General features: G+C 42.8%; 1 protein-coding gene across 1 annotated transcript in view; it reads right to left on the minus strand.

The window, feature by feature from the left end:
* The window catches only part of ADAMTS18 (ADAM metallopeptidase with thrombospondin type 1 motif 18), a 144,957-nt gene that overhangs the window by 48,973 nt on the left and 70,955 nt on the right, over positions 1-25,029 (minus strand). Inside the window, exons 8-14 of the mRNA XM_063141445.1 lie at positions 22,259-22,342; positions 21,362-21,521; positions 19,818-19,923; positions 13,190-13,327; positions 9,732-9,885; positions 6,276-6,371; positions 3,671-3,819 (exon numbers count right to left, since the gene is read on the minus strand). Of these exons, the coding sequence (XP_062997515.1) occupies positions 3,671-3,819; positions 6,276-6,371; positions 9,732-9,885; positions 13,190-13,327; positions 19,818-19,923; positions 21,362-21,521; positions 22,259-22,342 (887 nt within the window). The remainder of the gene's footprint in view (positions 1-3,670; positions 3,820-6,275; positions 6,372-9,731; positions 9,886-13,189; positions 13,328-19,817; positions 19,924-21,361; positions 21,522-22,258; positions 22,343-25,029) is intronic.

Here is a 25,029-nt window from a genome sequence, read left to right on the forward strand (position 1 = left end):
AGTGATTACAATATTTGAAAAAACACTTAGAACGCTCTGAGTTCTTGGAGTTCTTGGAGACGCTGCTGCTGCAGCTCCGATGCCGGAAGCCAGAAGTCCATGTTCTTTTTCTTTTGGAAGAAAAGTGAGGCAGGTGGCTACCAGGAGGAGGGCCTTCTCTGCTGTGGCACCCCGGCTGTGGAATGAGCTCCCTCCTATTCTAAAATAAATACAGGGGTCCCAAACTGAATTGAGACACTACCATGAGGAGTATGGTAGTTTCATTGTCAACCCTCTGACAATGAAAATTACAGGCATGTGGGCCCTGTTCCGGGTCAGTGCCACAGTGTAGGGCAAAGGGTAGAGCACCCTATCCCTATGCTATGATCCCAAACTGTATCAGGTCCCTGTGCTTAATTCTGAGGAAGGAAGGAAGGAAGGAAGGAAGGAAGGAAGGAAGGAAGGAAGGAAGGAAGGGGCTACTTCTGGGTCTGAGGTTTTGTGATCTTAAGAGTCATGCAACATCCTAAAGATGAACCAATTTATTGAGGCATACATTTTCATGGACCAGAGCTTGCATCTTCCGATACAGATGAGCCGACGTAATCCACAAAAGCTTATGCCACAATAAATCTTAAAGTCCTCATGGGAGCATAAGACTCTCTTTTGCTGCAACAGACAAACACAGCTACTTCCCTGGAATTTTCCAAACCTGAGCCTAGAAAGACTTTGATTGCTCCAGAGAAGGGGTGAGGAAGTGCTTTTAGCCAAATGACACTATGCGGCCAAATGACATCGGTTCCTTGGAGGAAAAAAGGTGGGATATGAAAGGAAGGAAGGAAGAAAGAGAAATTCAAGGAAGATAACTCAGGCCTTAGCTAGACTTAAGGTTTATCCCGGGATCGTCCCTGTTCATGTAAATGACACACAGGATATCCCAGGAGCAGGCAGGGACAACCCCAGGATGATCCCGGGATAAACTTTAGGTCTAGATAGGGCCTCAGTCACTGACTAATAGCACCAATAGCTAATGAAACCTCCAGGTTGAGACACAAAATGCCACTGAATAACAGTTTCTGCTGGCCACAGTGGGTGATAGCTGTTACTTTCAGTCCTTACTTGTGAATTTCTTGGAAGCAATTGGTTCACTCCTTTGAGAAACTTGGTGCTGGACCATCGATTTGATCCACTTGGGCTCTTTTTTTACTTCTTATACAAGTAGATCTATTAAAATCACACTACTTCAAAGTAAGCATAGTTGAAGTCAGGCTATTAAAGCTCTCTGTTTTCTTTATAAAGGCAAAGGTTTATGGAATTCCATGCTTGCACAATCCCTCTAGTATTAGACTAATTAACATTTTATTTCTGCACTCCAATTTCATTTGCTGTTCTCATGATCACTCACCAAGCAACAGCATATAACAAATAAAAAAGTACATATGTTGAAGCCATTTTGTTGCTTTGGTAGGCATTTAAAGTACAGAGATGTCTAAAATTGCATTCTAATATTTTAGCGAACAATGCACTATTGTGAAGCAGGTAAGACTCAATCCTGTAGATATGAGTAACTATGAGCTTATGTCTCCTGGGCACTCTTCATGTGCTTTACAGCCAAGCTATTAAATTATGCAATCTATTTCTTTCTCGGGGAAAAAAATCTACATTGTAAAATGTTGTGATGTATGGAAAACAGATCCATGAATTTACGCTGCAGCAGCTTGTACAAACATAATGATTTTTGCAAATCTGCATAGCTCTGTTGTACTATGGATGACCTCCAAAGGTGTTTGGTGCTGTAAGGACGTATGTTATGCTGAGAAATATTCAGAATACCATAGCCAATTTTCTTACAAGCTCAACACATTCCACTTGTATTGTATGCTCTTATTATAAAATTACTGTTCATGCCCAGGAGGAAGATGGAATTACAACTTTTGACACAAGCAGGTAATGAAAAATGGTGCGATCAGACAACACATCCCTTGTCTCAATAAGAAGACATGCTGTGATCATGTGGCAGGAATCAACTGGAACCAGGATTGTCTGGATGGATAAAATGATCAATGGATTCCAGAGTATGCACTTACTTATAACAATCAACAATGAATGATTATGACATCTATTAATGATGTTAAGCTCCCTACCCAGAGGGATGTCGACGAAATCTGCAAAGGATCAAAATGAGTTGGGACTTTTATGAGTCCAACCCACATATTCCTCTGTGGACCAGATTTTCTCCTGTTGGGCAGATTCTACAAATTGCAGACCATTTTCTAATCTTTGAGACTTTTGCACAAATTTTGTCATAGGAAAAAAAAACAACCCCAAAAATGGCAAAAAAAAATGTGCATTTCCCCCATAAGCGGAAGCTTGAAAATATGCATTTTGGGAGAATTTGCACATTTTCAGGGAATTTGCATATTTTTTCACATGTGAATTTTTGCAAATTCAGAAACTAAAAAAAAAAATCTGATTCCATCAATGGGTGAAAAGGCACTTGACAACCCATGAAACACAAGTGGAATGTTTTTTGACACAATCCATACATCCCTACCTATCAAGCTAGCTACCTATCTAGGGGTGTCTGAAATCAGTTTACCTTGTGTTAATAGGACAGAGGGGGAGGGGGGAACGCATGATTTCCAGAGCCTCTGGAAATTGCACACTTTCCCCCGTTGCATTAATGGTGGCTGCCATTAATTTAGCAGGGGAAAGGACCAGAAGCCAGGGCGGATACACACCTGAGCTCAGGTGCAGGTCCACACTCGCACCAAGTGTGTCTGTCTGGGTCCACAAGGACCAGATGCTGGTGGTGGTGGTGGGGATCTGCTGCAGAATGTTGTGTTGGTTAGAAAAGAAAAAATGAAGTGTGTGTGGACAGTGGGGGAGTGAAATACCTTAATAAAGTAAGAACGTCAGAAGTGCCCTGCTGGATCAGTCCAAGGGTCCATCTAGTCCAGCACTCTGTTCACGCAGTGGCCAACCAGCTGTTGACCAGGGATGAACAAGCAGGACATGGTGCAACAGCACCCTCCCACCCATGTTCCCCAGCAATTGGGGCACACAGGTGTACTGCCTCGAATACTGGAGAAAGCACACAACCATCAGAGCTAGTAGCCATGGATAGCCTTCGCCTCCAGGAATTTATCCAACTCCCTTTTAAGCCATCCAAATTGGTGGCCATCACTACATCTTGTGGTAGTGAGTTCCATAATTTAACTATGTGCTGTGTGTAGAAGTACTTCCTTTATTTGTCCTGAATCTCCCACCAATCAGCTTCATGGGATGACGCCGGGTTCTAGTATTTTGAGAGAGGGGAAAAATGTCTCCCTATCCACGTTCTCCATACCATGCATAATTTTGTACTCTATCATGTCTTCCCTTATCCTTCTTTTTCCAAGCTAAACAATCCCAGTTGTTGTAACCTTCCCTCAAGCCTTCCCTGAGTCCCTTACAGCGCATGGTATCCTGAGGCCATCTGGCTAAGAACTTCGAACAGAAGCACTTCCGTTAAAACTGAGGATACATTGCAACATTTTGTGGCACATCCTGCTTTCAATGTAGGTCCTGTAATCCTACTACAAAATTCACGTACACACCCACATAAGGCACAAACATTTACTGCGTTGCCTATCTTTTTTAGGATAACAAATAATGATAAATATAATACCTTTTCATATCAATGTCTTACTTTGGATTATTGCAGTGTCTCTCTTGGTACGTAACTCCACCCCCACAAGTCCGAGAGCAGTCGGACCACTCGGTCCACGTGGACCACTGGCCATTGATAGGCTTGGGGCCATGGTCTCCATATCGTACACACTGACCTCTTCGACACCACTGTAGGAAAGAATGTGGAAAAACCAATGCTTCGTCAGTGCTTGCCAGGATGGCTGGATAAGATAAAAGAAGAACCAGATGTAAGCAATTATGTACCATTAGAAGGGAAAGGAAGATAAGACTTAGAGTAGGTGGGAAGGAAAATCAGTAATAAACATGATTGAAATAAGTACCTAAATGTTTAAGAAGGGGGAGGAATGGAGCCTGAGGAAATGTGTCTCACCGTGCCAATAATCAGACCGTATTTGCACTTCCAAAATAAATAAGCAATTAGAAGCTCAATCAGGTTAATTCTGTCCTATTTTCCTGCTTCCTCCACCCCTAACTGACACCTTGAACATTTCATACACCCTAGGGGACATTCTCAATCCTTATCAAACTGTGGTTTTCTTTTTGTCTGATTGAGAGATGTTGCAAGAGCATTGACTTTATATATTAAGGCAAAACAAAATCAAATATTTGCAAATAGGTCTATTGAGAGATGGTGTGTCTTTTTTAGGTTTCAGAAGGATAATTTGGGGGGAAATGTCCATCCTTATTCTTAGTTCTTAGATCGCTAATTGAATCATTGTGAAAATAAAATATGTATTTGATTATAAGCACATAATAAAAATGTGTGGAAGGGGAAATAAAAAAATGCATCAATGAAATAGAGTTGAACTGAAATGCTGTCATACAGGGACAGCCAATATGGGAGCATGGGATTAATTTTTGTGGGTGGGGGAGGCAAGAAACATATTGGTGCCTCTCTTGGTGCCTCAGTACAGCTATGCTCCATTTTTTAATTCCCCATAATGGAATTATTGCAACACAGCATTTTTCTTAGGGTTACAGTTAGTCAATTTGAATGAAAAGGGGAAAACAGATTTCAAGTGATACAGTCTGAGATTCAAGGTGAACCTGTGAATGTCAAGGAGAAGTATCCTAGCCTAGCTGTCTCCTTGACTTGCTTTCTTATATGAAGGGAGTTTTCTTTTTTTGAATAGGGCAAATCTTGAACCATGTGGTCACATCCTCTTGTGGATGAAATCATAGAATCATGGAATAGTAGAGTGGGAAGGGGCATATAAGGCCATTGAGTCAAAACCCCTGCTCAATGCAGGAAGCCACACTAAAGCATCCCTGACAGATGGTTGTCCAGCTTCCTCTTGAATGCCTCTAGTGTGGGAGAGCCCACAACCTCCCTAGGTAACTGGTTCCATTGATGTAGTGCTCTAACAGTCAAGAAGTTTTTTCTGATGTCCAGACAGAATCTGACTTCCTGTAACAGAAGCCTGTTATTCCGTCTCCTGCACTCTGGGATGATCAAGAAGAGATCCTAGCCCTCCTCTGTGTGAGAACCCTTTAAGTATTTGAAGAGTGCTGTCATGTCTCTCCTCAATCTTCTCTTCTCCAGGCTAAACATGCTCAGTTGTTTCAGTCTCTCTTCATAGGACTTTGTTTCCAGACTCGATTACCCTGGTTGCCATCCTCTGGACATGCTCCAGCTTGTCTGCGTGCTTCTTGAAGTGTGGTGCCCAGAACTGGATGCAATACTCAAGATTGGGGATGTGCTCCGCTTCTAATCGGACTGGCGAATTAGAAGCGGAGCGGGGGGCTTCGCCTGCCCTTAAGGCGGAGGCAAAGAGGACTGGGGGGCCGGTGGAGTGTGGCGAAGAGGATCGAGGTGAAGGCGGATCCTTCACCTCGATCCGGAGCTCCGCCGGAAAGGTAAGTGGGGTTTACCGGGCCCTGCCGCTGTCGCTGTCGCCCATGCGGCGACAGCGGCAGGGCCCGGTAACCCCCCCCCGGCCCTCCTCTCCCTTACCTGCCTCCGTCCGCGGTCCGTCGGCGTCTTCAATTGAGCCCGCGGTACCGCGGGCTCAATTGAAAACGCCGACGGACCGCGGACGGAGGCAGGTAAGGCCCCCCTCTCCCTTGGTCCCTTACCGGGCTCTGCCGCCATCGCCGCATGGGCGACGATGGCGGCAGGACCCGGTAACCCCCCCGCCCTCCTCTCCCAGCCTTACCTGGCGCCACTCCCCTCCACTGCAGAGCTCCGATTCGGAGCCGGAGCTCCGCGGCGAAGAGGAGCGGAGTATGGGCGGAGCGGAGCGGGCCAACCCGAAATTTTCAGATCGGCCCGCAGGGTGGAGCGGGGGGTCCGTGCACACCCCTACTCAAGATACCTAACCAGGACTGAATAGAGAGGAACCAGTACCTCACATGATTTGGAAGCCATACTTGGGCTGCATAAATGGTTTAGGCCATTATAGTTTAATATGTAGGCACATGGGCGGTACCTGTCCAAATTGATGCAGAAACACAGGAGAAATGCCATGTTATTCTGCCAGTCACGTCTCCCATCTAACAATCTAACAGCCTGATGCTATGCATGTTTATTGGGAAGTCCCAGTGTGATGAATGGCACTTAAACCAAAGGCCTTCTGCACAGAAGTCCAGCCTTAGTATCTTACCATGCTTATCCCACAGGGGGTCCCTTCTGCAGCTGGCATAAACTTTGTCTCACATCGATGACCTACTTTATGGCACCACAGTGACTTACAGATATCCTGAAATTTAAAAGAAGAAGAAGCTTCTATTAATCTTAATCATTCACGTCTGGAGCAATCCAGCTTTTTTTATCCCCAGCATCTTGAAAGCAATAAGACCAATGAAAAAGAAATTGTTCTGGGATTTGTAGCTCCTTGTGTACTTCCTCAATACTGTATTTACTTGCTTTGACATCTTTCCTTTTCACTGTTTTACATGAAGTATCCAAGGTAACTACCATAATATTGTTGTGTTTTTGGAATATACTAATGAAACCTAGTCTTTGAAAAACCATAGAATGAGTCCATTCACACATGCATGCTTTCACACATCACCCTTTTTCTCATCACTTGAATATTTGCAGCCAGTAGTGTGGACTGGCTCCACTGAAAAGCATTTGTGTAACCTTGCATCAATGGAAGTGTAGTCTTTGAATTGTGATGGCTCATTCACCCATTCAAATTCTCACATGACACTACTCTCACTGAATGTTTAAATATGTACATGCGAACAATGTACATTGCAAATTAACTTATTTTTGCAACTTTTTCTCCTCCAACTCAAACATGCATCTCCAACTTCTTCCTTAGATACGTCTGCATGATTTATGAACTGAAATGAATTTCTCATACATGCCTACTCTAATTCATTCATGCTGGCCAGCAGAGATGGGCTGGCACAGTCAATGCACCGCTTCGTCTGCCTTCATGATGGGCAGGTGATGAAAAGACCAGATCGGGATCTGGTGCTTTGAGCCTGTTGTGTTTAGAGCCTGTTGCCTCTGGCATTCACACGTGCTGGCAAGCTGACATGAAATACTTACATCGGTGAGATTTCTTTTATTGAGGAAATCGCATGGTAGACAAGCTTAATGGTTACAGAGTCTCTAAAACACACTTAAAGCTGAACGATGGTTAGAAAGTGTTAGGCTCTTTTTTCCTGAAACGATCTTTAAGGCAAACACTCAGAGGGGAGGGTGAATAGGGTACGCTAGTAACTGCTTTGACCTTTTCCAGATGCTGCATATGCTGGTACCTCAAAGGAACATGGCCAATCTCCTAAAACAAAGTCTCAGGAAAGGTTGCTCTTAGCCACTAGAGCTGGGCAGAGAGAGATCTGTCATGCACTTGTCAATCTCAGCTTACCACTACTGAGCTGACCCCTATTACTATGACTTCAGGAAAGGTTAAGCCTCAGGCCCAGAAGTCCCATCCTTCTGCTAAGGACTGGGAACTCGCCGCCACCTGAGTCTGAGCACGAACACAGAATCTACAGCATATATAAGTCTAAATCTATGAAAAGCCTCAGTACTTTTCATGGCACAGTTCTTAGATATCTAAAGTCCAAATAGCAAAGCTTCCATGTGCAGAGTGCTTTCAAAGTCCTAAGAGCAGATGGAATCTAAAGCAGGAGGGAGGTCAGGCACTGTGTCGAGAGATGAAACTTAGCAAAGCTTTTTTAGCTTTTCACCAGCCTTTAAGGCCTATTCAAAGCTACTTGACAGTCAGGTCCTCTGACCTGTAAACCATGGCCATGTGCTAAGAGGGCGGGATGTTACAACCCACTTTGAAGAGCGGCTCCCACCTTTTCCAAAACATTCTGAAGTTCTCAGAGAACCAGACAAAGGAGTCAACCAGTTACTCCCATGGGAACTTCTTACAGAGATAAGCTTGCAGAGAACATCTGTCATTCTCTAACTATTTCCTAATAAATCTAACCACTAGGTACAAAGCCAGCCTTGTACCTATACCTGATAGAGCCAAGGTGGGATGACACAGATGGGGAATATGGGATATAACCTGAATTCCCTGTAGGCCTGTATGTTTATTTCCCAGTTTAGATCTTTACCGTTTATTAATAAAGTGGTGACCATTTCACCCGAAGATAATGCCTAATGTCTTCATTCTGGGGAGTGTGTTTGTGTGATACCACACACAAGAAATATAGGATCACACCAGCTCTGTCACTAAGGAGCTTTTTCCAAAGTTTGCCACTCTTACACTCACTTCTGAACTTCCTAAAATTACTAAAATGTGCATCCTTGATTCTGAAAATCTCTCCAACATTTCTGTTTGGATGGGTAATGGTGATCAAAATCACCATGGCCCCATACAGAAGACACCCTAAACCATGGTGGTTAAGCCAGAAAGCTGGGCTGCATTCAGAAGACACCTTAAACCACGGCTTTAACCATGGTGAATAAAGCAAAAAGCCTTATTCAACACAGCCTGCCTTTCTGGCTTAACCACCATAATTAAAACCATGGTTTAAGGTGTCTTAACCCAGAATTATTGCTATTGCCCACTGTCATTTCAAAATCAGTCTTTGTCACAGATTCCACACGCCACCCTTTGCCCATCCTGTCAGTTAATAATTCAACCCCAAACAGCAGCTTCTGCTTTCCCCTTTTTGACATTAACAAGATCCACCCACTCCCCTTCACTACAGCTGCCAAAATTCAGCTGCCAAAACTCTGCTCATGCTCTCATTGTGTCTTGCCTCAAACCCCTTCTTCTCCCATCTTCTTTTCTCACACCATTTCTAATCTTGCATAGATTCATAGAGTAGCTGAGTTGGAAGGGGGCCTACAGTGGAAATGTGTGCAAATTAGGAAATTAGCACAGAAGCGAACTGGGAATATTATGCAAATCAAACATGAGCCCATGTTTGGCAATTTGTGAACATTTTCAGCAGACACAGGTCCCAAAGCCCCTCCTAGTAGCTAGACATACTTCCAACACTGGGCATCATTTACATGAGCCGTGCAGCTAGCATAAGTAATTTCCCTCCCATTAATGGAAACAATATTCAACAACAATGAAATTGGAATGGCACCGTATGGAGCTACTCTTCTCTTACTTCCACCCTGCCAATGCAAGGCTGGCAGGCATTTGGATAGGGCCATTCATCCATGTCCAGATCTGTTGTCCAGGGCAGGTAGGATTGCTCTGTAACAAGACAATCCTATGCATGTGTAGTTGACAATTCCATTGAGGACAGTGGGGCCACTCCCAGGAAATTGATTATAGGAGTGCAGACTAAAACACTCATAATGCACAGTGAAGCTTGGGCATTCCTGTCTCCTCCGCCCCCCCCCCCCCACATTCCCCCCCTTCACGTTCCCTGCAATTAGACTCTGCATCCTGTAAGCACACTCTTTTCCTGCAGCTATCCTGGACCACCTTGACTTCCATCCAAGGTAACACCTTCAAAGCAAGCAATGCCTTTGCCAAACAATTTAAGGTTTAGAAATAGCACAGACCCTGGAGCTCATTGGAAGCCCTCCACTCATTCATACAGTCTTTCTTCATAACTCTGCTGCAAGTTCTAACGTTGATGGGAAGTTGCAAAAAGGAGGGGGGAAAGAAGAAGAAAAGTACCTTCACAAAACTCAGGTTGCAAAGTTTTGCTTTTGCTCCGAATTGCCATTTGCACTGTGTGTCAGCATCATAGATCTGCCCAGGGAGCTTATCAGGGTATTTGTACTGGCCTACTTGCTTGGGTTCATCGATCAGGCAATCTGCTTGAGCAGTACTGTAAGGAAGAAATGCATCTACTTGACCCACTTGATCACTGCTGTTTTTTGCGGGACAGAGGTCAGTAAATAAAGAGATGACACACAGAACTTTGGGTTTAAACAGGGCCACATTTATTAACTATCTGCAAAGGGTGACCTAAGAGGGCATCCAGTCTGGCCTGATTTTCAGACCTTTCTGAGTAGGGCGAGCCATTCATGGCCTGTGGATTGGTGCTGTACAATTCACCTTCCCAATGGCTGCCCCTTTCAGGGTACGGAGACCTTTCAGTGTCACCCCCAACCCAGGTCACAAGGCTCAAGGTGGGTGCGAAAGGTTGGCCTCAGAGGTAATCCTTATCTCCCAGCCCGGCTGCGGGGCTCAATGCTGAGAGCCCTCGGGAATTACCAGTCACCGCAACAGTGCCTGAGAATTCTCACCATTCTAAAATCCCTCTGGATGCCCATTCATACCTGCCCAAAGACAAATGTGACCAAATTAACAAGAGATCACCAAATCAACCTATTTATGCTCCCAGGCTGTCTTATAGTGTGGAGTAGGAGAAAAAACTCATGCACAATTTTAGAACATGAGTAAAAAAATCCTCCTTGGCCCCGAATGGCGACCAAAAACTCACACTGCCTACAGGGAGGGGGGGAGCCATGAAAACAAGAAGGATCTGGGAGGGGTAAGAGCCAATTTTATAGGCAAGCATTTAACCCCTCCCAGCCCCATGGCACAACCTGATTTTGTCAAATCCCAACTGGGCACGTCTCACTCCTTACCCCGCCCTCAAATGCCTCCCCATGCTCAGGCCTTGCTGGGTGTGGTAGAATGGCCCATGTCTATAGAACATCACAGGGTGATATGCAGCTCAAGTTGTATTCATTGACCCTCCAAGTAGCAGTCATAAAACTTTTGTAGCGGTCATCCTAAACGCCATCCTCCAGGTAGTCCTGAACATGATGATGTGTCAATTTACATGTGGCATTTAAAGAAGGTGAGAGGATCCTTAATTTAGAATAAAATTTATGGTTTGTACTCTTACAGCTTTGGGGGTTAATTGTAGTCTATACGAATGACTGGAACGAGCTAAAAACCATACACGTGCTACTCTGCTATGCCAGCACTATCCAGGCTATGTAATCAGGAGAAATATTATTTGCCTGCTGGATGTTGATTATAGAATTGGCACCTCTCAGGATTTCCCCATTTGGAGAAAGGAGGGACATCCCTGTTACATCTCTGGGTGTGCAAAGGAAGATGGCCCCACAGTCAATCCTTATCCCCACACTGGGGCTGCAAAGCCCTCAGCAGAAGGCCACAGGCATCACCAGTCACCACCAATGATGCCTCAGAATGATCACCATCCCTATCCAGACAAATATAGCCCACACAAACCATATGTTCTGGAAACATCCAATAGTTGCCACCTTTGGGGAGGAAATTTTAAGATTGTATTAGAAAGCTCTTTAATATTTTCTGGTGTACATGTCATCTTAGATTATGTACCAGTTTCTTGGGAAATAACACACGGTCAACGTAAATGGATTTTTCATGCCCTTTTGACTGCCAAAAGAATTATTCTACAGCATTGGAAAGATAAAACCACACTTCCTATAATGCAGTGGATTAAAGACTTAACAACATTAGCAACATTTGAAAGAGTGGCATACAGGCGTCACTTACGAATGGGCTTATACTCAGACATTTGGTCTGCCTTTACAGATGTTTATGTGTAATCTATGCTACTTTTCCTTCTCTCTCTCTCTCTCTCTCTCTCTCTCTTTCTCTTTACATTTAGCAATTGAGATATCTGAAACTGATTTTGAAATATGTAGTTGTATATATCTATTTTTTATTATTTTATTTTTATTTTTTATTATTTTCTTTTAGGTTTTTTTATTTTGTTTAAAAATTCACAACTGATTATATATATATATATATATATATATATATATATATATATATCTCCATATATATATATATATATATATATATATCTCCATTGACCTCCCGGCCCCATCCTCCATTGTCCACGTATTGAGGGGAAATGCCTGAAGAGGGAAGACTCCTCTATGAGCAGAAGTTCTCTCTGTGATAGAGAACCCTGCATAACCACTGCTCTACATCACAGAAGTTTCCTCTCTCCAGAAATTTCCTTTCAAGACATGGATGATGGGGAAAAAGGAGCATCAATGCCTGCCCACACCATACAATATTCATCACATGATCTGGAACATCCAAATGTTTTAAAATCTCTTCACTGGCTGCCAATTACTTTCCGAGCATAGTATAAAGTGTCATCCAGCCCTAAACGGTTTGGGGCCAGGTTATTTGAAGGAACGCCTCCTCCCGTATGTACCTGCCCGGACCTTAAGATCATCCACAGGGGTCCTTCTCCGTGAGCCCCTGCCAAAGGAAGTGAGGCAGGTGGCTACTAGGAGGAGGGCTTTCTCCGCTGTGGCACCCCGGTTGTGGAATGAGCTCCCCAGAGAGGTCCGCCTGGCGCCTACACTGTACTCCTTTCGTCACCAGCCGAAGACCTTTTTATTCACTCAGTATTTTAACACTTAATTTTAACTTAAATTATACTGTTTTAACTCTGTATTTTAACCTTATATCAATTTTGCTGCGTGGTTTTATCCTGGTTGTGCTTTTTATACTGTATTTTGTATTTGTGTTTTTAACCTGTTGGTTGTTTTATGATGGTTTTAATTTTTGTGAACCACCCAGAGAGCTTCGGCTATTGGGTGGTATAAAAATGTAATAAATAAATAAATAAATAAATAAAGTGTTGGTTATTACCTTCAAAGCCCTACATGGTTTGGGTCCAGGCTACCTGTGGGATCGCCTTCTCCCGTACAATCCACCCCGCCCACTCAGGTTATCTGGGAAAAATTTACTTCAGATAGCAAAAACTAGATTAACAACTGTTACCCAGAGGACCTTCTCTTCTGCTGCTCCCAGACTGTGGAATGGCCTGCCGGAGGAGACTCGTCAACTTAACAGTCTTCTAGCATTCAAGAAAGCTATCAAGACTGATCTCTTCCAGCAGGCATATCCAGTGGAATTTTAAGATGTTTTTAGGATGTTTTTTAGGATGTTTTTAACACTGTATATTATGCTTTAATTCAGTATTATGTATTTTATCATTTATTGTTGTTCCCCGCCTCGATCAAAGTGGAGAGGCGGGTAAGAAATAATAATAATAATAATAATAATAATAATAATAATAATAATAATACAACTTTATTCTGCAAGGATATCTGTCCCATATTGAGATTTTTAAAAGTGGGGGGAACCTCCAATCTGAAACCTACCTGAGAAATTTGTTAAGATACTGTCGGCTGCACACTGACCACGAAAACACGCCATTGTTTCCCGTGAGAGTGGGTGACATAATGTTACCTTCGGCTTTTCTGCATGGATTCCCTTCTCCATCGTGAATCATACCAAAACTAGAAAGAACAAAAAACAAAAAGAAAGAAGTGAGGAAGGAAGAAAATATGTGAGGACAAAAACAAAAAAGGAGAGAGGGTGAGGGAGCAATATGGCAATGTGAATGGTTCCTGGAATGTGTTCCACATGGGAAAGTATTTAGAAAGTACAACTGATACAGAATGCAGTGGCATTAACAACATGATTAGCTGAGCCATGCCACATGGAGCACAGAAGTCCAATTTTGATACAAGCTCAATTCAAAGTACTGGCTTTGATCTGAAATGGTCTGGAGCCAGGCTCTCTTAAGGACAGCTTCTCCTATATGAACTTACCTGCCGACTTATAAAGCCAGCATGGTATAGTGACTCAAGTGTTGGACTATGATTAGAAAAAAAAACCACTCAACCATGAAGCTCAGTGCGTGACCTTGGGACAGTCACTATCTTTCCCACAGCATAAAGTGCAAATAACAGCATGAACCATGTATGACTCCCTGAACTCCCTGGAAGAAGAACAGGATATATGGGTAAGCAAGCAAGCAATTTTCAGAGGCCCTGCTCTGTTTTCCTTTACCAACTGATTGCAGTGGGTTGTCACATAAAACAGGGCCTTCTCAGTGGGGGCACCTGGGATTTAGAACTTCCCTCCCAAAGGAAGCTCACTTAGCCCCTTTACTAAGATGACAAGTTAAGACCTTGCTTTTTTAAGGGGGGGCAATATGTGGCCATCAATTCCCATCCTCCACTATTAGCTATTCTGGCTTGGGCTAATGGGCGTTGTAGTCCCAAACTTCTAGAAGGACACAAGTTGCCCACACCTAATTTATGCTCTTGTTTAACTGCATATTTCTATTGCTGCTAGGGGTGCAATTGCATTATTATGCTTTTTGCTATATCTTTATTTTTTCTAAACTGTTTCCCTTATGGATAAGAAGATGGGGTGTAAACATTTTAAATAAATATAAGTAAATAAATGTTTATAACCTTTTAGCCTAATATGATAAAATAGTGGCCTGGAATTCAGCCTCTCCTAATCCAAGACCAACTTTGAACCCCAGTGTACAAAAGGGAGCCCAGTTTTAATTTGCTTCGATCAATTTTTTACCATTATTATGAACCTAGCAATATCTGTATATCTAGATCTCTGATATCTGTAGCTTTGTTCTTGTACTTAATGAGTCAGGATCCTCCTTGTATGGTAAGTTGTCCATTCCTCCAAGATAGAAGTTCCACATGGAGGTGCAGATGCCCCAGCTGTGCATTCTGTCTGGCCCAAAATAGGAAGGTCAGCAAACCCACTTCTCCCAAGGCCCTTAGAAGTACAGCACAGTAGGTTTTTTTTGTGGGAAGCAGTTTGCATGGGAAGAAAAGGGACCAAGCCCAAGTTCATACATCTGTTTATCACCATGTCACAAAGGGCTAAAGTAGACATGAAAGTGAAACAATGATGGATTTGTTACAAAGATTTCCTTCTTCCGATAAGAGGTCTTTGCCTGATGAAAGAACTGCATGCAATGGAAGGTCTTCTTCCAGCTGAAGAAGATGCCTTCTGTTGGAGGAAGAGAATCTTTGGATTTAACTCCATGTGTTTAGATATGAAACTGCCCCGTTCGTTCAAAAGAGGGGGACAGATCTGATTTTAAAAGCAAGCTTGTTGCTTAGATAAGAACTCATGTTTAAAGAAGAGCAGAGCTGAAATTTCTCAGAAGAGATTTTTCTGGCAAAATGTCTAAGGCATTTTACCCTAACCCCTCCCCAAAAAAGAGGGCCATATTGATGAATGTTCCCCACCATTCTTTTGCGGTGGCTGCTGTCCATCCGATTCCCCATCCCCCCACCCACCCACTCCAGTACAGAAAGAGCAGTGGGAAAGATTCCAAATTGTAGCCAGGCTGCCCATACAGTTAGGAGAAAAGAAGAAAACGAAGAACCGGCACTGTTGCCATTGCTAATGGTGAGATCTAACCCATATTAGAGAATTTCAACCCCTTCCCCAGGGAATATTCAGAAAAATGGTCCCCCTGATCTCACCACCTACAAACAGGGTGGAGACTATCAAGAGATGACTTTTGTTTGGGAGATCATTTTCCTTTCTGGTTTAAACATATGGGATTTATGCTGTCAAATCTACTTCGGACCCTAAATCCCAACTTTAAAGCCTCTAGCTTTCCTAATTAAACTTGAGCTGATCAATGGTATTTTCTATTTCATAGGGAAGGAAGTCCTATTAAACCTTAAGTTATTATATAATCTATCTATCTATCTATCTATCTATCTATCTACTATAATTGTTTCAAATGTTCCTTCCCACCTATAATTACTATCTAACTGCTAGTAGGATCATTAGGCAATACTTCTAAGGATCAGCTGCCTCGAGGCTTCTGAACACCCACTGCTGCCAAATTCCCATATTATACAGCTGAAAAGGCACACGCTTGGACAAATGACAGAGAGGGAAATTTCTAGCAGTTGTTGCCAAATGAAAGAATTGCAGTCTTTCCAAGATACTTTTTTTGGAAGGCATTTCATAAATCCTTCCTGTCCGGATATCAGCATTTATGTGCCAAGCTGAAAACAGAAGGTTACAATAGAAGAAGAAAAAAAAAGACAAGAAAAGCCCCTGAAAGAATGACAATCATTGGGCTATGTTACCGAAAATGGGAAAGCAGCAGAAGAAAATAAGGCTGAGATGCAAAGTAATATGTTTGTGGCACAGTTCTACCCATTTATTTTCTGCCAGAACATTTTGGGGAGCCGTTCTCTTGGGCAGCTCCCATTAATTTCAATTTGGCTCCTGTAGAAGAATGTCCTTGCTCCATGCTCCTATGTGATCCCCAATCATTTCAGTGTTGATTGTGCAGGAGAACTTCTCAATCCTGTGCTCTTGTTCAGCTGCCGTTCGGGTGAATGGAGCTTTTGCAAGAGAACTTCCTGGGAGATTGTGCTTACTGTAAATAACCAAGATACTTCCAGAAATTCACACAATTGAATTTTCGGGAAGATTCCATGGCTCCTAGGCTTTTTGGTGCGCAAGAGAGGTTTGATGGGATTTTAACTCTTCCACCATAATTGCTCTACAAAGCATGCATTTAGGACTAGAAAACCAAACTATTCCCCAAATCAGCCTTTTTGAACAAAAGCATTAGGGGCAAACTATTTTTTGTGAACAGCTCAGAGAGCTTTGGCTATTGGGGGGGGTATAAAATAAATAAATAAATAAATAAATAAATAAATAAATAAATAAATAAATAATAAACTAAGTGATATGTTAAATGTGTGAATGCATTTAATATGTCCTGCTGTTCATTCAAAAATAACAGCTGCTGAGGATTGGGACCATGGCTACTTTCTTCCTGATCCTATGTATTCCAGCTGTGTAAGTAACTGGGCATAAATGAAGACATAAAAAATGAGCCTGGATTAAAGCAACATGATAAAAAAAAGTAATAATAATCTCATCTTGTCACTAATTATCAATATTAGGTTATTGTTTCTGCTACAGTTTCTAAATTGGATACCACTTGGGCTGCAGAAATACACAGAAATAGCAGGGTGAGAATTTTGCTTTGGTTTATGTTCTTATAAGAATTTGGTAAAATAGACAGATTTAGTCATATATGGGTTGGAAAGAATTTGAGATTTTTAAAAAAGAAAAGTGAATGTGGGAGAAAGCAAAACTGGCAGATAAATAATCTCTAGTTTCTCCTACCTTTTCTCCTGTACTGACATATGCACTTGTCTCCAGGTGTAAATATAGTGTTCACCTTTCCCGCATGCTTTAGTTGGGCTGCCCACATTTGCTTCCTCCCCCACCACAACTGCCTGCATGTTCATCTGATCAAGGTATTGTTTGGCACTTAGTTATTATATTTGTAAGAATTTCCCCCTTTCCATTTTGAAATCTGCTGGGGAGGGAGGTGGCTTCATGACTGATGGAAGGACCAACCAATTAGCGTTGTGCATAACCCTGCTCTGAGAAAGTGGAGGGAGTTGCTTTATGTCTGACACAAGGGCCGTGTCATCTCCAGGTTTTTGAGGGCCCTTCAGCAAGACACCCTCAATGCCCCCCCTCCCTCAGGTAGTCTATCTTTCCCCTTCACTGTCACTAGCTGCTATTACTCCTCCTCCTTTTCCTATTATCGATACCACCTGCCTGCTTGACAGGAAGAGAGCCAGTGAACAAGTAGTAGGCAGTATCATCTACTCAAAGTGAATAAGCAGTTTGTAATGGTGAAGCGGAGGTCCAATTCCAAGGGGCTCTTGTCCGGAAGTGCTGCTGGAATGTGCATCTTCAGCAGGTCTCCATCCATGCCTACACTTCACGCTGATCCTGCACAATGGGCAGCCAATCAGTGATGAAAAAAGCAGACTTCTCAAATAGGGTAACCTCATCCTATTCAAAAGGCTATAGATATGTTCCAGCTGCTGTGAATGTTCTCCCTCCATACTCCCATCACTGCAATTATGTATGACTATAGAAAGCCTAAGAGGTACACTTCTGAATTCCATCATTTCTTTGTTCCTGCTCTTCCTCCCCACCCACCCACCCGCCCTCATTGAAATCCCTGGCAATGTTGCCACTGAGTTTAGGATTAGTCTTTTTTAATCCCTCATTTCCTTTCAGATGGACAGAAACCTGAAAAAGGACCACTCATGTAGACATGAGGTCACAGCCAATGCTCTACAGTGTATTTACACAATGAGAATTGAATAGCTCCGAGCAGTCATGCAGAATCTGGGATTCATGTAACAAGTGAATGGGATGACAGCAGCATGGCCATTGACAAAAGGGGATGAGCTGAATGGAGCTGTCAGCCAACAAAGGGGAGCTTCTGTGTGGGATGTATTTTCATACAGTTTCCTGAACAAAAGACATTCTGGATTTAATCTTGCCTTCGTGCTCAATGCCATTGGTTAGCCTGCGACTGATACCTTGGAAACACACTGTCACAGCAAACAAACGGCACATAGAAAAATGTCAAAACTCTAATGGCAATCAAACCCAACCTTCTAACGGCAATCAAAATGGCAATGCAAAGGTTGTTCATTATGTTCATTCCTGTGAACACAGTAATGTAAGAGCAGCCCTAATGGATCAGATGAAAGGTCCATCCAATCCAGAATTCGCTTCCCACAGTGGCTTCCAGTAAGTCCATGAAGCGGGTGTGAAGGCGATATCTCTCCCTTGCTGCATCCCAGCAATTTGTATTTAATGACTTAGGCCACAGCTAGATCTAAGGTTTATCCTGGGATCATCCAGGGTTCACCCCTGCCTGAGCACTGGATCTCCTGTGTGTCACCTAGATGAACAGGTTTGACCCCAGGATGATCCAGGGATAAACCTTAGGTCTAGCTATGGCAATAGTGTCTCTGAAATTGGAGTTTCTTTTCCCAGCTAATTGTTATTGATGGACCTATGAGTCTGTCTTATCTATAAGTACCTATAGATATGCTCCTTAAGAGTAAGGGTTCAAGTCACACAATAAAACAAAAGAAATTGATTGGTGTTCTCTATGGTCCTTACATGGCTTGGAGCACAATACCACAATACTTGATGAAATGCCTCTCCCGACATGAACCTACTTATACACTACACTCAACATCTAAGGTCCTCCTCTGAGTGCCTACTCCAAGGGAAGCTTGGAGGATGGCAACAAGGGAGAGGGCCTTTTCAGTGGTGGCCCTCCAATTATGGAATGATCTCCCCAACAAGGCTTGCTTGGCGCCAACATTGTTATCTTTTCAGCACCAGGTCCAGACTTTTCTCTTCTCCCAGGCAGCTAACAACATATGCTGTGGGATTTTTTTTTAACTGACCCCAGAATAGTTGTTTTAAATAGATATTGCTGTTTTGATGCTTTTGATGGTTTAAATTTTTTGTATATTTGTTTTTAATGTTCACTTTTTTTAACTTCTGTAAACTGCCCAGAGTTTCAGCTATGGGGCGGTATATAAATGAAATAAATAAATAAATAAATAAATCGTCTTCCTGTCCAGCAGGGCCAGGTGGAATGTCTATTCTTAGCAAATTATAGACAAAACTTAGCAGCACACACTTTGTATTATACTTAGATACAAAGCTCTCTGCATCTGATAAAAGTTCATAGTGGGAAGGCCAACCCATCAAGCTAAATAAATAAATAAATAAATAAATAAATAAATAAATCATCTTCCTGTCCAGCAGGGCCAGGTGGAATGTCTATTCTTAGCAAATTATAGACAAAACTTAGCAGCACACACTTTGTATTATACTTAGTTACAAAGCTCTCTGCATCTGATAAAAGTTCACAGTGGGAAGGCCAACCCATCAAGCTTGTGAAAAATACCCCCCCCCCAAGGGCCTCCTCCTTAAAAGTTCTAGACAAATGACAGATATCTTCAACATTGCCAGACCTGCATGGACAAAATCTTTCATCAAACAAAATATTAATGTATCACCAAAACACAGTGTAAGAATGAACCAACGACAACAACAGGTAGGGAGAAAAACTCACGAGAAATAGCTTACTTATGTCCAGATTCATGGGCAATAGTAAATGCCAAACCAAGCCCAGTATCTTCATTGATGGTACAACTGCGGTATTTACTGCACATTCCACTGATCGGAGCAAAGCCTGCCAGGAAATGATGGGAGAATGAGAAAGTGATGGAAGAAAGGAATGGCATTGTGTATATATCCTTATTCTACTGCATAACTTCAAAGAGATTCAGCACATATTTTAGGTGAAGAAGATTCAGTGCACATTTAGTTTTGTCATGTAGAAGGAATACACAAGACAAACTCATCTACACATGGTAATGCTGGGCCCGACCCAAGAAAAATGCATTCTGTCTGCAGCAGCAGCTGGCCTACAAAACTAACACGGGCTCGTTTTCTCTGCTGACTCAACATCAGCCCAGTCAGCTGGGAAAGCTATTTTAAAAGGGGGCGCCAGCTCTTTTATGAAGGTCAGCCAGAAAGAACAAGAGTGCTGTTGGCCAGAAATATTTTCAAAATCTAAAACAACATGACTGAACTGAAGATTCCCCAAGCACAGTAGCCATCCAAAATGAATCCCCCAGAATCCCTCTCCTTTTGGCTCAATGCTGCTGGGTCCAAAATCCTGATTAGGTAATGTTGAAGAAAACTATGAGAGACTGACAACTTGCCACTTTCTAATTTAATTTCTCACGTTGGGCTGTTTTCAGGCCTGAATTAACCATGGCAGTAAGTATGCTGTTGACTAGAGGGCCATGAAAATGGAGAAACTCCTATGTGGTGTGGTTATGGGATGGCTTGGGCAACGTGAGGCTGATCCTTCATAGCTGATTCTTCAGAGCATGACCAAAGTAAAGACCATATTCCCAGTTATTCCTCTCAAGTTTCCCTCATTGTTTTCCCGTTATTTTATTTTTAAATGCTTATTGGTACGCTCCAGAATGTTCACATATCTTAACTCCTTGACTCTCAGTACTGCAAAATGAGGCACACGTTTGCAAACAAGTGTAGCTGTATACCTGGAGTCTATGGCCATGGCTAGACCAGGGAGGGGGAGGGGGAGGATCTCATGACGCCCGGGAGGAAGAGGACATCGTGTCCGCTATTTTTTAATATTGGAATGGAGCACAGGAGCTCTCCAACGACAAAAGTTGTTGTTGTTTAAAAAACCCACCTCCCACTCCCCACCCCACCCCACCCGGTTACTCACAAGGAGCCGGAACAAACCGGGACAGCAGCCTACACATCCCGCAGTCTCGGGATGGGAAAAAATGGGATAGAAGTGGTGCCCGTTATCCCGAGGAAAGGGAAGTATCTTCCCTCCCTGCTCTTGGGATCCCCTGTGCATCATGTGGATGCACAGGGATGATCCCAGGGTGATCCCCAGGATAATGAGTCATGTAGACATGCCTATGTGTTAGAAATCTTAATAAAATGCAAAGAACCCAGTCAACCAACCAGTTACATTGTAGAATTTACTCTTGCAGTTTTTAGGCTTATAAATTCAGACGAATTACATTATTTACTTTGCAATGCTGCCAACGCTTTCCCAAAGAATATTTTCTTTGCCATACCCAAAGTGTCACAGGGTTCATTCTTCCAGGAGCAGATATCAAATCCAGTCAGCAAGATGGCATGGTCATGACGCTTCCCGTTCTTTCCAACTAGAGCGGATTGCCACTGACAAAAACTGTTCAGTGACTGGTCTGCATGGTGGTTGATCATGAGTCCACCCTATAGAGAATGCAGAGCAACAGGCTCTTATGTTTTGTTGTATTGAAGGTAGAGGCATCAGAGAAATCTGCAACAGGTTCAAATGATTTTGGATTTCTTTCTATGCACTCCTGTTCTCATTTGGTGTTGTGAATGGTGCATTTCTGAGTGATTTCCAAAATGCAACAAAATTCTCATATATCTTGCTAGAAGAACATAGTACCTGCACAGCACTATATACAGCCAATACCCTTCTAAAAACCTGTTTACCTAATCTGTGCAGGTACTATTAGTACTCCATGATTCCATAGCTTCAGTAGGTGCTATGTCTGCATGCATAGCAGCTGGGAGCCCAGTTTAATTGAGGTACCTCCAACAGCAGTTCTCCCAGTATACCTGGCATCACAAACTTTAACCCTGGTCTCTGTTTCAAGCTTTCCCAATTTATTTTTTAGGGTTGTTTATTCACTTGATGCTGATGCCATTGCTGGCACATGTCATTTGCCCCAAGCATAATGTAATTTGAACCTTCTTTATTCACATGTTCACAAAATTACCATAAAAACAGCAACAGGAGCAGAATGAAACCCCAAGAAAGAGTAAGATCACAACAATCACAATGTTAATAATATGCATGATTTATAATATCATGAGAATCCCCTCTCTGGAATTCCCTCTGTGGAATGGGAGATTTTAGGGTATTTCTCTGAGTTCAATGTAAAATATATTTTGGAACAGAAAGACAGCACAACACTTACAGGTTCCTGCTCCAGAAGAAGGAGGCTCACAACTACGATATTGATGTCACTTCCAATTGTACCATCCTTGAAAAGACTTGATACCTTTATGATGGTTAATGTAGACAAGAGAGTAAGGAAAAGAATAGGTGGTAAGCAAAACTAATAGCAAAGATGCAACCCACTACCTCCACAGCTAACAGATACTATCAACATGTGCTGGGTGAAATATTGATTTACAAAGGCATAAATCCATCAGGACATTTTCCTATGCAACCCCCCTACTGAAATGAATGGGAATGTAAGTCTTAAACATATGTGCAGGTGTCTTTCTCAACAATATCAGCACAAAGTCTTAATTAGACTTTGAACTCTAGTTCATTTCTCAGTCTTTTAGCCATTGACCATGTTTATGCATCATACTAAACCATGATTTAGCATAACGTGAACAACCCTAGCACCTTTCTCACACAGCTGGAAGAAATTTGGACATTTTTGCTTCTCCTTAAACTTGGCTTGAGCTTGCATCCAAATGCTTTAATGCTCATTAGGGTGAGGTTCAGCTGGGTAGATTCATGTCACTTGGGCTGAAGTGGGCTTATTTTGAAAATAGCAATCCTTAGTTTAGATGCAACAACAAGCCATGTTTAAAGGAAACCAGAAATAAAAGCTTCCAAAATTATCCTCCTAGCCACGCTAGTGGAAGAAAGGGTAGCGGAGCACATGAGCTTGCTTGGGAGCACATGAGCTTGATTTAGCATGACATTCAAACGAACACAGCCATTGCATTTCAGTAGTCCTCACTACACAAACTTTGTTGATGTCACATAATCATTAGGGTCAACCATACTGTTAGTCCAGTAACTGCAGTATTGTTAGTAATTGGCCCAGGCCCCAGTACCAAAATTAGGTTTGCTTGTTTATTGGTTTATTTGTTTAGAAACACAAGCCACTTTTGCATTTACACAAATGTCCAAGGAAACAGACATAAAAATTAAAAATGCAAAATAAACGTTGACTATGTGCACTAGGGTAAACGGCTTCTAGCTCAACACCAAGTGTGTTTTAGAGGTTGCTTGAACTAGCACAACATAATTTGCATTGGCGGTAGTCTCAGATTGCTTCCTGCCCAATACTAAATTGACCACATCTTAAATAATCTCAGTGAGAAAGCCAAAACCTAAAAGCAAGGCTTTAGAGCAGATGCAATTCAAAGCATTGTCTTTAAATATCTACCGCACCATCACCACCACCATGGCTTTGGTAAATTACACTGTGCACAGTCGTACGCAGTGTAGTTAAGGACGGTCGGTAAAATGAACATTCCGCCATGTTAAATGGAGTTACTGGGGGGAGGGTCAACCTAGCACCCTAAAATGAAAAATATTCCAGCAATCTTTCTGAAACACAGTACTGCCAGAAAGAAATGCTGGCTTTACATTACCTGCGTGTTTCAGGGAGATTGCTGGAATATTGAAGGCTGGATGGGAGTTTAAAGCTAAAACCCAGAGTGGATTCACCACCCCATTGATATCGGAGTCCCAAGCCGGGGCTGGATTTAGCATGTCTCGCTCCTGTAGGGTGACCGTATGGAAAGGAGGACAGGGCTCCTGCATCATAGAATCATAGAATAACAGAGTTGGAAGGGGCCTACAAGGCCATCGAGTCCTACCCCCTGCTCAATGGAGGAATCCACCCTAAAGCATCCCCGACAGATGCTTGTCCAGCTGCCTCTTGAAGGCCTCTAGTGTGGGAGAGCCCACAACCTCCCTAGGTAACTGGTTCCATTGTCGTACCGCTCTAACAGTCAGGAAGTTATTCCTGATGTCCAGCTGGAATCTGGCTTCCTTTAACTTGAGCCCGTTATTCCGTGTCCTGCACTCTGGGAGGATCGAGAAGAGATCCCGGCCCTCCTCTGTGTGACAACCTTTTAAGTATTTGAAGAGTGCTATCATGTCTCCCCTCAATCTTCTCTTCTCCAGGCTAAACATGCCCAGTTCTTTCAGTCTCTCTTCATAGGGCTTTGTTTCCAGACCCCTGGTCATCCTGGTTGCCCTCCTCTGAACACGCTCCAGCTTGTCTGCGTCCTTCTTGAATCTCTAACAGTTGTATAGAAAAGGGAATTTCAGCAGGTGTCACTTGTATGCATGCAGCACCTGGTGAAATTCTCTCTTCATCCCAACAGTGAAAGCTGCAGGAGCCCTGCCCTCTTTTAAATGTCACTCTAGTATAGCTCCTGCAGCTTTCACTGTTGGGATGAAGAAGGAATTTCACCAGGTTCTCCATATATACAAATGACACCTGCCGAAATGCCCTTTTCTATGCAACTGTTAAACATGCAGGAGCCTTGTACTCCTTTCGATATGGTCACCCTAGCCATATGAAAAGGAGGACAGGGCTCCTTTATTTTTAACAGTTGTATAAAAAAGGGAATTTCAGCAGGTGTGATTTGTATGCATGCATCACCTGGTGAAATTCAATCCTCATCCCAACAGTGAAAGTTGAAGCAGCTCTGCCCTATTGACCAGATACAAAAGAGGCAAGGCTTCTGTGACTTTAATTGTTGTGTTGAAGAGAGAATTTCACCAGGTGCTGCATGCATACAAATGACACCTGCTGAAATTTCCTTTTCTATGCAACTGTTAAAGATACAGGAGCTCTGTACTCCTTTGCATATGGTCACAGGGGGGGGCTGGTGACTCCGATGTTAGTGGGGCAATGAATCCGTGTCAAGTTTCAGTTATAGCCAGCCAGAACTCCAAAGGAGCTCTCCAAGGTGTGGAACCCCATCC

Source organism: Elgaria multicarinata, chromosome 14, assembly GCF_023053635.1.
Source record: "Elgaria multicarinata webbii isolate HBS135686 ecotype San Diego chromosome 14, rElgMul1.1.pri, whole genome shotgun sequence".
NCBI lineage: Eukaryota > Metazoa > Chordata > Lepidosauria > Squamata > Anguidae > Elgaria > Elgaria multicarinata.